The sequence below is a fragment of the Hyperolius riggenbachi genome, chromosome 3, assembly GCF_040937935.1.
Source record: "Hyperolius riggenbachi isolate aHypRig1 chromosome 3, aHypRig1.pri, whole genome shotgun sequence".
NCBI classification, from domain to species: Eukaryota; Metazoa; Chordata; class Amphibia; order Anura; family Hyperoliidae; genus Hyperolius; species Hyperolius riggenbachi.
Window position 1 is genome coordinate 225,986,928 of NC_090648.1, and position 14,881 is coordinate 226,001,808.

Genomic DNA, 14,881 nt, shown 5'->3' on the forward strand with positions numbered 1-14,881 from the left:
AAATAGCAGCAGGAGGAGTCAAACAGGAGTGATGGAGAAGGGCATTGGAGTGATGTGAAAATTGTGTTTTTAAATGTTTATCATTCCCTCCTGGTGTTTGGAATGATTGTGATCTCATATTGATTCACCTTTATTATAACTTAGGACATTACCTTTTATGGTCCTGCTTTTTTCTTGTTTTATAGTGTGTTTTCCCTAAAGTAAGCCATCCCCTAAGAATAAGCCCTAGCAGGAATTCCTAGCATGATTAAAATATAAGACATCCCCCGAATGTAAGCCCTAACAGCAGCCCACATGACACCAGCAAAGCCTGGATACAGGAGAGCAGCAGTATAATGTGAGTTCTACAGTCCTGTACATGTGCCAGGCTATCCTATCATAACTCTGGGGAGCCTGACAGAGTTCTCTGTCTGCAAGAAATAGACTCTTACCCACATGGTCAGCAGAATCAATTTCTTGTAAGTGAGAGCCACTATCTGCAAACCACAAGCTCTGTGCTTGCTGCTTGTGTTTCAGCATAGCATGCAGTATATACATTTTGTAAAGGAAAAGTACCAGTGTTTCCCAAAAAAAAAAGACATCCTCTGAAAATAAGCCCCAGCACATCTTTTGGAGCAAAAATTAAATTAATATGACAGTGTCTTATTTTCGGGGAAACATGGGTAGCCGCTTTAATAATGGGTATAGGCTTCTTAGTTTGCTCATTTATAACTAGCATTTTTACAGAAGAGATAAGGCTATATGCAAAAACTTAACTTTTTCAAATACATAACAGCTGTACTGTAATATTGCATGATTTCGCTCATGTGCAGATATATTATAGGGTGCCCTTTATTATCTGTGTTTGCTTCATCTTCTTTTGTACTTAAAACATCTTAGTGAGACAAGCTTTAGGAATTCTGTAAGTCATATATCTAGTGGGCCTTGTTTTCTAGGGGCAGCACGGTGGCGTAGTGGTTAGCTCTCTCGCCTTGCAGCGCTGGGTCCCTGGTTCGAATCCCAGCCAGGGCACTATCTGCAAAGAGTTTGTATGTTCTCTCCGTGTCTGTGTGGGTTTCCTCCGGGCACTCCGGTTTCCTCCCACATTCCAAAAACATACGGATAAGTTAATTGGCTCCCCCTAAAATTGGCCCTAGACTACAGTACTTACACTACATAATATAGACATATGGCAATGGTAGGGATTAGATTGTGAGCTCCTTTGAGGGACAGATAGTGACAAGTGATATATATATATATATACACTGTACAGCGCTGCGTAATATGTCGGCGCTATATAAATACTAAATAATAATAATAATAAGCCCACTTTATACTGCTGCCATGGGGTACTGTTAAAGAGAGTCTGTAACAAATGGGTGCTGGTAAAAAAAAAAAAAACCCTCAAATATATATTTTCTCTTTAGAAATTACATTCATCAGAGGGAGGTATTATCAGCTGTTTGAGGTAATCAATAACCGCAGACAGTCATAATTATTAAGGAAATATGTGAAAATAGGAAACTAGCTCTGTTATGTGGTAGTTATAAGCAAACAGAGAAAAAGCACATTTTTCTTTTTTATTTCCTTAAAAGCGCAGTAAGAAAGCACACGCATTTTCTTAGTCAGCAGACGACATGTTAAAATAAAAGGAGCTGTGTAATGATATTTTTAGTAATTAAACTATCATAGGTGATCAGATCTCTTCGCTAGCCTTAATGCTTTTTTTTTTTTCAAACATTGATTTAATCACACTTCACATCTAATTCTCCATCATCGCTCATCATGTGCAATGCTTTTGTCACTCTTTCTTCATTACTCTTTTTATTATTCATCCTTGTCCATCTTCATAAATCACTCATCATTTAGTACAATTAGTGTATAAACAACTGCTTATTTGTGTCACATTACAATGACTATAGCCTGGCTGCTGATAAACCTTGAATCTCGCATGTAGTTAAACAAACAAACAGTTTGCTAAAAATTTTACTAATTTATGAAAAAAAACTCCATGCCAGCCGTGTTGGGCTAGTAAAGTATACTTTTGCATTAGAGAGTTTTGGAAGATGGCATTTTAAGCTTCATCTAAAATGCTAGTTTCAAGGTTTATAATGCTGATCCTCTGGCTAGAGTACTTTCCTGCAAGTACAGTCAGGTCCATAAATATTGGCACATCGACACAATTCTAACATTTTTGGTTCTATACACAACCACAATGGATTTGAAATGAAACATACACAATGTGCTTTAACTGCAGAGTGTAAGATTGAATTTGAGGGTATTTACATCATCAGGTGAACGGTGTAGAAATTACAACGTGAAAGTTTAAAAAGTGAAAGTTTGATTTATGATCATTATTCTGTTCCATTACTTTTGGTCCCTTAACAAGTGGGCAGCACATATGCAAACTGTTGTAATTCCTACACCGTTCACCTGATTTGGATGTAAATAACCTCAAATTAAAGCTTACAGTCGGCAGTTAAAGCACATCTTGTTTGTTTCATTTCAAATACATTGTGTATAGAGCCAAAAATATTAGAATTGTGTTGATGTCCCAATATTTATGGATCTGACTGTATATACATCTGGTGTTTGACTTCCCTGAATGTGGCCAAGATGGCAGCCGCCATAGCTCTCTAAAGCAAAATGTACTTTAAGACAACCAGGTGCACCTGTTAAGGCTGCACGGAAACTCTTAAACCTTGGTTTTCCTAAGATAATTTTTTTATGGAAAAATAAAGTGTTTTGTTAAAGGTAACCTAAAGTCACAGTAAGGTCCCCAGTTTAACCTAGGACTTCTTCCAGGCCCCCTGTAGTCGCCCTGGTCGCTCGCTGTCTTTTCTTCATCCACCGTGCCCCTGCAAAATCTAGCTGACTCAGCCAGTTGGGAGTTACTGCACATGCACTGCCCCGGGCAAGGAGGGTGTTGTTGCAATTTTTATGTACTGCGCAAGCGCAGAACGCTCCTGGGTATAGGAGGAGGAATGAGGTGCATGCGGTCCAGGGCCCTGCATGCAGCTTTCATAGGTTACAGTGGCTGAAGAGAGAAGAGCAAAAGATAGTGAGGGACCACAATGACTACAGGGGGCTGTAAAAAGTCTTAGGTAAGGTAAACTGGGGACCTTACTGTCACTTTACATTCCCTTTAAAGCTTAACTCCAGCCTCAAATATTTTAGCTAAGGATAGAGTTGGGAAGGGTAGGAATGTGTACAATTTTGTTAATGCTAAATGGGGGAGTGATAGCACCAAAACCTTGAGTTTCTACCTCTTCCCCACTCTGTAAAATAAAGTTTTCCTCAATGCTGTCTATGTTCTAGTGCAACATATGTTCCTACTTCCTGTCTGGACACATAGCGAAGACACATAGCAGAGACATTGACATCCAACTATGTCCTTAAGAGATTCTAACACTTCTCCACACTATCCAAAACTAAAAGTGAAATTCCACCCTCATTTAAAAATGTACAAAAACTAAAAATGTTTTTGAAATGTTTTGTTATAAAAAATGACATTTCTAGTCATTTTAATAACTTGAGGTTAAATTGAAATGGAAGGTTTATTAAGCCTTTTGATTTGGAACCAGGTATTGATCCCCAAAATACCTATTTTGTAGGCTGAAATCTGTAGTCTTGTTTCAGTAGACAGCTTTTCCTCTTCCCGCATACAGTAAGTAATCCATTGCACGGAGCAGGAGGACTTGTTAGTTATTTTTCACACTTAAGTTAAGTGAGTGAATGACAAAAAGATGGACACCTGATTATCCTGTGTTCAGATAATGATAGATCAGGTGTGGAGGGACTGGGTGATGAAGAAGTTTAGTTGGGTGCTAGCTCTCCAGCTTCATTCTGGTTTTTATTTTTAGAGAACCCATTGTAAGTTTGCTGCTCGGCAATGCAGGGTGCTTGGTTTATTGGTTGCAGTTAATGAACTGGGCACCCACATATTGCTAATTTGTGGCCTAGCAATAAAAGTGTTTGGCTATGGAATAGCTGAACACAGGTACAAAATTAATGCACTGTAATCAATAAGTCAGTGCTCAAATCAGACACATGAGAAGGAAGAAGATGGATGGCGAGTATCAGTTAAGGTTAGACATTTTATTTTAGAAGGGGATATAGTAGGGTGAGGTTACGTTTAATTCTTTGGGTTAGGATTAAGCTTCAGGAAAGACTAATGTTGGGAGAGAGCTTAGGGTTAGGCAATAAGAAAGACTGTATGTTTGGTGAGAAGGCTAGGTCTAGGCATCAGAAGGTTTTAAGTTGGGGAAGAGGTTAGGATTAGGCATTAGGGAAGACTGCGTGTTTGGTGAGGAGGTTAGGATTAGGCATGAGGAAGGATTTAGTTGGGGAGAGGTTAGGTTTAGGTATTAGGAAATAATGTGTGTATGGTAAGGAGTTTAGGAATAGGATTAGGCATCAGGAAGGATTTATGTTGAGGAGGAGGTTGGGGTTAGGCATTAGGAAAGACTATATTTTTGGTGAGGAGGTTAGGATTAGGCATGAGGATGATTTATGTCGGAGGGAGGTTAGGGAAGGATATATGTTGTGGAGGGGCTAGGGTTAGGCATTAGGGTAGATTGTGTGTTTGGTGAGGAGGCTAGGATTAGGCATGAGGATGATTTATGTTGGAGGGAGGTTAGGGAAGGATATATGTTGTGGAGGGGCTAGGGTTAGGCATTAGGGTAGATTGTGTGTTTGGTGAGGAGGCTAGGATTAGGCATTAGGAATGATTTATGTTGGGGAGAGGTTGGGGTTAGGCTTTTGGGAAAACTGCATGTTTGGTGAGGAGGTTAGGATTAGCATCGGGAAAGTTTTATGTGGGGGGAGAGGTTAGGACTAGGAATGATGAAGAGTTTTTCAATAGTGGGAAGGTTAAGGCAAGGTAAGGTATTAGGAAGGTAAGGCGAATATAAGACAACTTAAGACAACAAAGGTGTTGTTGCTAAGCTGATAGAAGAATATTAAGTACTACAGTTAAGGCAGTGGCCAAACTATGAGGGATCTGTACAAAAATGTATGTGGTAGACTATTGTGTGTTCTTGAGCATGTCTGAAATGTTCTATTAATCCTAGCAATTTGTAGATCTGATCTGAAGAGATTGTCTCTCAACCAAGGTGGAGTTTCACTTTAAAAAAAATGTGGGAGTAGATGGTATTTATTACCTGTACATCAATGTTTTATATCTTCTGTTATTTTTTTCATAGTTTTCTTTTACATGCGGTGTGGATGTTTTAGTTTGTGCAGTTAGCTGTACTTATGAAGAGGTGAAATGTGTAATGTGTTTATATAGCGATTGTTTTTAATTTGTATGCTCTGTCGGCTCCATGACAATGGCATGCTAATTACTGACATAACTACCATCACGAATAAGTAATTATGTATTAAACCAAAAAATACACCTTTGTAATTCTATTTGAATTGCAGTGCCGCCGTTTAATAACTGCCGCTGCTCCTGTGAGCTTCTAACACCCATTTTAAATCGCTCATCGTCTCACATCGACCTTAACCCACCTTTCCATTCCCTTATTTCATTCACAAGTATCTTCATTCATTTCTCCCTAGAACAGAATATTAGAGATACTTGAAGGGATGTGGTGTTAAGAGATTCAGACAAATTTTAACTCATGTTACTTTCTTTCTTCTTCTTGCTCACTCTGTCTTTTTATTCTGTCTCTTTTATTGCTGTCATAATTTCTCTGTACTGTCATCTGTCCTACAACAATGTTGTGACCTGCTCCTCTTTCTCATCTCACTATATCTACTCCCCCCTTTAATATTGCTTTTTAATCGCCTTCTGTTTTTGCTTGTATGATCTAATCACCCCCAACTGTTTCGCCTGTAACTCCTTGCTGTCTCTGATTCATGTCCTGTACTTTTACCCCTTACATTTACATGTTTTGAATTGTGCACTGGGTCCTGGTCTTCCTTTTCTTCTTATCTCATTTTCTTTTTGTTGATTTTTTTTAATATCCTTGCTCCCACTTCCTGCTTTATCCTCTCTGCTCCCTTTCCTTATATGTTCTCTCTCCCTATCACAGCTTGTTCAGCAGTCTTGGAGAGCTGCACACTATTTCCCAGCGCAGCTATGGAACATCCTACACCGTGCGTCCCGGAACCAGACACCCCCTGACTCGCCGGTCACCTAGCCCTGTATCACCTTCCTCTGAGAGGGTGGAGCCCCTGGGTGGGGCACGTTCCTACACCCTTACACCTCCCACCATCCTGAAGTCCTCCAGTCTCTCTGTTCCTCATGAGCCCAAGGAAGTGCGCTTTGTGGTAAGGAGTGTCAGCGCCCGGAGTCGTTCTCCTTCCCCGTCTTCTGGACATCCGATGCACACTTCTCGTCCATTCCTTCAGAAGCCTCTATCCCTTTGGAATAAGTATGATGTGGGTGACTGGCTAGAGAGTTTGAACCTTGCAGAACACCGGTTAAAATTCCAGGACAATGAAATTGAGGGCTCACATCTACCTGCGCTTACCAAGGACGATTTTGTAGAGCTTGGAGTAACCCGTGTGGGACATCGTATGAACATCGAGCGTGCTCTCCGTCAACTCAGCACCAGCTGACCCGGTCAGGAGCTGCGGTCCCATCTACCGGGAGGGCAACTCCGCACCGCTGCGGGGGGAGGAATCACTTCACATGCACACAAGGACAGTCACAGCTCAGAATACTCAGAACACCCATCTGTAGACACACATCAGTCTGGACACTTAGAGCAAACACCTTGTATTGCACATACTGAAAAAGATTCATGTTCTGAGCCCACTAAAAGTGGAACTCAGTGCTGTTCACATACACATACTGTAACTATAACCTGTGCTAGTATGATCACATTTGGCCTGTCACATGCAGATACACTCACTCTAACACACACTGATACGCAAACAATGACTCACACCATGACAGATGGAAAACAGTATATAGTGTCTGATAAATCAACTGCATAATAATTCTCCTAATATTGCAATTATACATTCAGTAAGTTAAACACATGCTCATACATACATCCATATGTACACAAACACACACATTGACATGCACAACCACTATCCTCTCCTTGTGCGGTGCACTGGGGCCCAGTAATTGATCCCTCCCTCCCTCTTTAACTGTGCCAAAGAGGGGAGAAGGGATCAGTCACAGGGTCCCAAGGCCAGGCCACTGTGTGTTAATGCCACATTTTTTAATAGAAAATTATTAAAGGGATCGCAGTCAGACAGAGAGATCAGTCTGCAGGGGATCGGGGTTGAGCTGCACACCTCCCATAAGAAGATCTAACTCAAGTCCTGGAGAAAATATCCATGGATTGGGCTGGAAGAGGCCGCAGATTCCAGCCACCGCCACTGTGGGACGCTTTTTATGCATCTTTTTAATTAGCTATATATTTGAAGAAAAAAAAGGACTTTACCTATATATATATATCTCATATAAATATATATATCTATATATATCTATATACAAGACACCCTCTCTGGATTTTTTATATTCAGCAGATCTGGGGGTATATAGAGGTATATGCGGATCCCGTAATACCTCATTTGGGGTTTCAAATTTTATTTGAGTATTTTTTATTTTATTTTTATTAAAGGTTTGGAGTGTTTTTACAATAAACCCCTCACCATGCCACCAGCATTCTTAAGGACGAAACATGCATTCCTTTATTTGGCTTACATCTGACAAAGGATGATCATTATTATTTGGGGTTGATTTCAGAGGTTTCTTATTTTTGTTCCAGTGTCATATTTATTTGCACATGGGTTTTCATTAAAATTGGGCCATTCATATAACACAGTGGAAGATTGTCCTTAAGTTGTGACTTTTATGTATGACTGTTCTGGGATATTTCTTGATTGTGTTTTGCTAAGTTCCACCTTTTTTCCTTGTAATATTCCATATGGGTTACTGCATATTCTGGCATTGGAGGTGAGTTCTTCTTCTGGTTATGTTTGGTTAACTGTTTTATTGGTTGAACATTTTAGTTACAAAATGGGGTCAAATGGAACTACGGTTTTCATTTAATTTGGAAGTATGACTTATACCAGGGTTTTGTCTATTCAGGTGTTCCGAAATAGCAATTATTTCCTCACATTGCTTTTCATGGTTTAGCCGGAGAAAGAATAGACCTTATCCAAACCCTCTGAAATGTTGTACATTATCCCTAACAAAGGTCACCAGTAATCTCCCTCTCAGTTCAGTGGTGTCCAAGAAGGAAATGGGACCTGCAGTGCATTCTTGGTAAATATTACGGCGTGCATGGTCAAATTTCACCTGCAGTGCATTATACATTGCCATTTTTGGGACCATTGACTGGAGAGATGGAAAGATCAGGGAGTTGTCAGAGTCCTCTCATGTACTGTGCCCCATGCTGAGGATAAATGGCCTGAGAGTGACCAACCTGAATTCGGTGTGCCTTATTGCCATGATAATCTCTTCAGGTCCCTAGTGGGGAGAATCAGTCTGAAGTTATCCCATTTCCTGCAGTGCCTTATTGCCAATGTGAAGCTTAGACAAGACCCTCTGACTGTGCTACACTAGCAGCTGTCCACCAAGTAGACTATTTTACAGGACCTGAGATGGAGGGATGGCTGCTGCTTCTCTGGCTGGGTCTCAATAGCCTGATCCCTACACCCCTGAGAAGCCTCATCAACAGGGTTGTGTATCCAGTCACCAGTTTGACAGAGGGATGTCACAAAGCCAGGTTTTAAGGCCACATGTTTCTGCAAGGAGAGACAGGACACTAATGCATACTATAGGGTCAGCTTGTATGCCATTAACAACACTCCCCTTACTGTCTATAACATGACGTTTACAGGTTTCCATAATAACTGTATATGAGAATTTACCAAATGTCATCTACATATCTTTGTTAAATCAGCAATACTTTACATGAAAAAACCCACCTCACCTACATAGGATCTGTATGGAAACCTTTCAGGATTTGAAGAGCCTCCCACTATTTGTTACCCTCTTTCAGCAGTGGTGAGGTCTCCTGTCGGCATGTGATGATGAGTCTGTTGTTTCCTGCTCTCCTGTGCAATACATGCAGCATAGCCTGACATTACAGTCATCAGATACATCTTGAAGCATGCAGGAAGCCATAACCAATACTTTACATTACCTACAGAGGTGAGATTTCATATCTAAAAACTGAAAGGAAATGTCTTATCATATAAATGACGATCATCCTATATTGAACTGTGAAGTCCTGTCTGAATATTAATCATAATGTTATTACAAGTGTTCAAAAGCCACAAGATGGAACATCAAATCGTTCTAAGAATCACGTAGCATAAATGCTCTGGAATTAATACTAAAAACCACAAAAAAAATCTAAGAAAAATATTAAAAATGCCTAAAAATATATACAGTGGAAACTTTATACAATCCCTTAAAAAATAGGACACTTAGGACTTGATTTGTTAGGTCTGTCTCTCGGCTGAAAATCATCACCTCACAAGTTCTGCAAAACTGGTCTAGATGTTTTAACTGAATGATTCTTTTGGAAATTGCCTTACCTGAACAGCTCATACTAGTAATAGAAAGTTGAAAGCTTCGTCAGACGCTAAAGGATTGTTTCTGCTGTTGCTGCTGCCCTAAAAAGTTTGTTTACACAAGGCTGTCACACCATGGTCAAGCAAGCAGTGCTGTCAACTTCATAGAGATTCACAAACAGGATTTAGGCATGTAAACCGAAATAGGAGTATGTGTAAACATTTGTGAGGTGAGCTCAGGCAAAGTTATTCTTTGCAATAGAGCGGAGCCAGGAGAGGTTAACATACTATTGTGTAGTACATTCAGGCCAGTTCTGCAAGATCAGTTCTATCTTTCATAGTCTCCTATGACCTCTGGACTGGAGATGCCTTAGTAAATCAGGCCCTTTGTGTGTTACAGCTTATAGATTGCCAGTTTGAAATAAATACTCATTGAAAGCATGTGAGTAACATTATGTGCCAAAACAAATATAATCGCATAAGCTTTTTACACATTTCTTTCTAGGAACTGCTTATTTTTATATTGACCCTCTGACACACTGTGTACAATGTATATAGACTCACATTTACTCAGTAAACACAGTCAAAAGCCATTTGTTATTATTTATATATGATTTCCCTACACATAAAACTTTTATACTACTCTAGGCATCGTACTACCCCAGTATTATGTTTCTTTTCTAAATACACCAATGTGTACGTTCCCATTTATTGAAATTTTTCACCAGAAAAATCCTCTCTTCTTTTTCCGGCTTTGCCTAAGCTTGAAAGGGAGGGACCGGTGTTAATATCTGACTGGGAAGGGGGGAGGTCTGGGATTCTGCCATGGGGTAAATATCACCTGGTGCTAATAAGAGGGGGTTTGGCTTGATCTGCCCCCTCTAATCTTAATATTTTTAAGGCTTTCATACAGAGTGTGTGTTTCCCACAGAGCACTGCACAGCTACTGGGCGCTTGTTGAATGTGTTGGCTAGTGTGCCTAGAACTAGGGAGAAGTGGGTATGGTTTCGTCAGATTGGTGGTTACAACATGGTTGCTTCACTCACAGATAAAGTTGTATTTCTGGCTTCTCCGTGTTATTCTTACATATATGACTGCATGGGTTGGACAGCATGAGCATTATATTGCATTGTGGGACAATCTGACCAAAGAAAATCTATTAGGACATTGCTGCTAGCCGCAGGGCATACTGGAAGATGGAAAGCAATTTTTGTATTTTATTGTTTATTTTTCGCATGGCACCCACTGATAAGTGTGACCAAATAAGCAACCATATCAGTATCAAGACATCTAATTATAGTCTCACAATGAACAACCATATCCATGTAATGTTTGAAATACCCACAATGTGCTGATACACTGTGCCACTCTTTGATAATGCCATACATTTATAATGAGCACAAGTATTGCTATGTTTTAATTAATTTCACAGTATTCATATACAATTATATTAGCCCATTTATAATCATGGAGCCTTGCAAACAAAACCTCTCAAAAAGCATAATAGGATAAGGATGTTAACAGCAATGGTAAAGCAGCAAAACAAAAAGAAAAATGATGATAGATAGGGGATTAAGCAAATGTTTTGGATTATGAGTGTAAATTTAAGCAGGCAACTAGGCTGAAAAAAAATCATGTACATATATGTTTTGGACTATGGTTTGTGCACTTAACCCAACAGCAAAGGCAAGATTGATTTAGTTTCCTGCTACAAATCCCTTACAGAATCTTGTACAATGTCTGTTTCAGTGACTGGGAAATACAGTATATGTCAACATGTCATATGTTCATTTTCTTTAAAGACTTTCCTTGTCTTGTATACCTTAGAATTGTAAAACACAAAAATAACCATGGTACTCTAAATTGCATTTTGCCCATCTACTGCTAGTGGAGGGAACCCTCAAGCCCCTTTTATGCTGTCCTTTTTTTGCCAAATTGCATATAGTTTGAAATCTGTAGTTATTATGATAAATGGAGCTTATATGTTACAGAGGTTCTCCCAGTACAGTTGCTTTTTTTACAAATGCACTGTGACAAGCCAAGAAGCACTTCTTGCTTATCCTCAGGAGGATATGCCAGTTTATGAGTTGTGATGATCCTAAAATTGGACAAATGCGCAAATACCAGTCTTACAGAAAATGTCACTGTGCAGGGGCAGAACTATGATTTGCATGGGCTCATCAGATTTGGGTTCTGACAGTCAGTTAGCCAGCATCTGGTAAATTCATTGACATTTTTTGAATTTGATTTCCTAATCTCAAGTGTTGTCACTAGAAAATTCTGGTTTCTGTCTTACTGGAATTGGAAATTGGTTAAATTTTAGGATCACAACCCCTGAATTAGCTTTCAGGTAACAGAGACCATTGAAAAAAGCCCCAATTATGAAATATTATTTTATTTCAAGTGGTGGATTGGCACAGCAATAATAAAACTAAACATGCGGATGGGTTAACTCTTAAAGCAACTATAAGATTTTTACAGATGAAATGTTTACCTTTATAATAACTTTTTGGCTCCTGATACTTGCCTGCTCCATGGACAATTAGGCTTAGGAAAGGCTGTAGCAGATCTCCAGGCAATTTTTAGTTTTAAAAACCAAATGATACTAGTAGCACAGGACATGAAACATTATTAGTTTGTAATGACATCCTTTATTAAATAGTAATTAATTTTTCAAACTACTTTCTCAATATTGATTAAAGTTGAAAAAGCTGAAGACCAGACACAGTTAAATGTGATCTCTGTAAAGATTTTCACCCACCTCTATCATGTGATTTCTTCTAATCTTTATCCAAATACATTTGCCTGGTTAGGTCCTTATTTTCTGTTCTCTAAACCGTCAGTGCCTGTAGAACACCTAATGAATGGCCTGGTGGTCAGAGACACGCCCCCTGGATCAGAGCTTTAGGTCATATCCCTGGTCCTGTGTTTTGTGTTATGAGTAAGTGATGTAAGATTCTCTGGATTATTGACCCTGATTTCGTCCACATTGATGTAATTTAGCAGCCATGTTTTCTCCACCAGGATACAGTCTACTGTGTAATGGATCAATTAAATACATTACCCAGAGTTTAGGTTGCAAAGAATGGTACTTACCATGATTTTTCATTTGTTCATAAATATAACATTCACATGGACAGAGAAGTGCATTACAAAAAGCTCAATGGTGTCTGCCTGGAATTCTGATTTTATTTTAATTTTCAACAGAATAGATTACCAGCTATATGGCTAAAATTAAATAAGATAATTGTTGCCATACCAATAAAAAACAAGGACAACCATAAAACTTGAAATTATTTAGACCTGGTGACACCTAGTCTAATGGATAAGAGACAGAATACAAATGTATTTATCAATGTTATGTCAGTACTTAAAGCACTAAAAATTAAGTCCAAAAATGTAATATTGTTCACTCACAATTACTTTTAAAATTCCCTTTTCAGTGTTCATGATCCAAATCAGACCTTCTACTCCAAGTAGTACGCTTTCATATTATTGAATCCCATATTGCACTGATATGCCCACTTTTGTGGCTTGCACTAAAGAACAGATGACTTGTAAAATACTTGTTTTGTTTTATTTTGTTTGGTGTCATTTTAAAGCAGTCTCATGCAAAAAAAAAAAAGGTGCTGTGTCATCTATATTCATTCTAAGGAACATCATGCAGATCCATCCAGAGTTCACACCCTTTCACCATTCAAATTATGCCCTTAGACATATTTATGATTTCTAAACATGAAATGGTACCAGTGCAAAAATGGTGTCAGTAGGATCCCACATACAGAAGCATTGTACATGCAGAGACCTCACATCAGCTGCATCCAGTTATTGGTGGTTCTCACAGTAAAATGAACCGAAGTGAGAAGATGTTTGTTTACTGGGTTAATGATTGCAAGGTAATCATCAGTAAAAGGAAATTATGTGCGTCAGTGGAGCTTACCATCAGTCCTCTAGGACAGAGTGCTTTAAAGAGTCTAGTGAAGTTTGGATATTTAAAGAGTTGCTTGTTTACATTTGAATACAAAGTTCTCTGTTCTTCCATTATGTGCTAATGAGGGTGACTGTGTCTACCTAATTGCATGTTGATGATCATTTAGTATCATGTGTGTGATATTTTTTTAAGCTTAGAATATGTTACTCTTCCATGATATGTTTGTTAGAGTGGGAAATGATAGCAAGAATATGCGTTTTGTATCATTTAAAGCACATTAAGTGGGATTTATTAAGAAAGAGATGTTCAAATTTGGACCTTGTGGCCTTAAAAAATCACAAACAAATAATCATAGTTTATATAAATGATGAAATTTAGTGTATGTTACACAGAAATATTTAGCGTTATTGACTAATCCATTGATGGTTTACTAGGTGCTGACATAGCACATGATACAAGAAATGGGCACATTGTGAATTTTGGTAATGAGGATTCACAGTTTATGCTTTTATAAACAAGGTCAAGCCTTCTTTGTGAATGACTGAAACTTACAAACATTGTAGTTTATTTAAATAATATGAGTCTACAATGAATAATCCCATTACGATATGTAAATCCCACGTTCTGTGAAATGATGATGGTTGCATTCAGAGAAGTGTTTGAAAAAAGGTATGTGAGTGTTTTCCATTTCAGCCATAGTTGAACTCCCATGTAGTGCTGGGAGTGGGGTATGCCTAAGGCTTCTGTCAAATCTTGGGGGAGCCCCACATATTCTCAGTAGCATTCATTTTGTATGTAAGGAATATGTCATTGCTATGGTGAATGACGTGTATGTGTTGAAGGCATTATGTAGAAGCATTCTGTCCAGGTGTAAAATAACACTGAATGCAGTCATTCTGGGGTGTCCCATCCAGGTGCTCATTAATTATGTTGGCAAGCTTAGGGATTGAAGGCTATAAGAAAGTGTACTCTCTAGTTATTGATGACGACTTAGGAATTCTTCCTTGATTTTTGTGTTGGCATTGGGTGGTCTTTATTTTGGTGATGATGTTAAGGGCGGGGTATCTGGGTTACTTCTCTTACCCCTGCACAGCGTGTTATATGGTGTGCTGGATGACGTAATAAATTTATAACAAACGCTATCTTGACTAATTGTCTTTTTTTAAAAAACATAAACAACAATGTCATGTTACAGAAAGCATACAAACACTTCCCCGGTCTTGTTTTAATTCCATCTCAAATGGCATAAATAAGCCTAATTATACTATTTATTTTCAGTTTATACATATAATTCGGTTACAAACAAAAAAGAAGAGATAGCAGGTATTTAACATTCATAAGAAAATAATGCCTCAAAACAAAGGTTGAGGTGTGTTCATTTTTTTATTTGCACTAAGACCTGGTTCTCTTTGTCAGATCCACAAGTCTACTGTCTGAACTTCTATACTTTTACATACTATTTGAACACATTCTGCCTTTTGA

General features: G+C 38.6%; 1 protein-coding gene across 8 annotated transcripts in view; it reads left to right on the forward strand.

Annotated features, from left to right (window-relative positions):
- SHANK3 (SH3 and multiple ankyrin repeat domains 3) overlaps nucleotides 1-14,541 on the forward strand; it is a 597,458-nt gene extending 582,917 nt beyond the window's left edge. For 7 of the 8 annotated variants that reach the window (XM_068275859.1, XM_068275860.1, XM_068275861.1 and 4 more), the window contains one exon: nucleotides 6,018-14,541. In XM_068275859.1, the coding sequence (XP_068131960.1) occupies nucleotides 6,018-6,546 (529 nt within the window). In that variant the 3' untranslated portion in view covers nucleotides 6,547-14,541. The remainder of the gene's footprint in view (nucleotides 1-6,017) is intronic. The other variant, XM_068275863.1, reaches the window with a different exon arrangement.
- The last annotated feature ends 340 nt before the right edge of the window (nucleotides 14,542-14,881 follow it).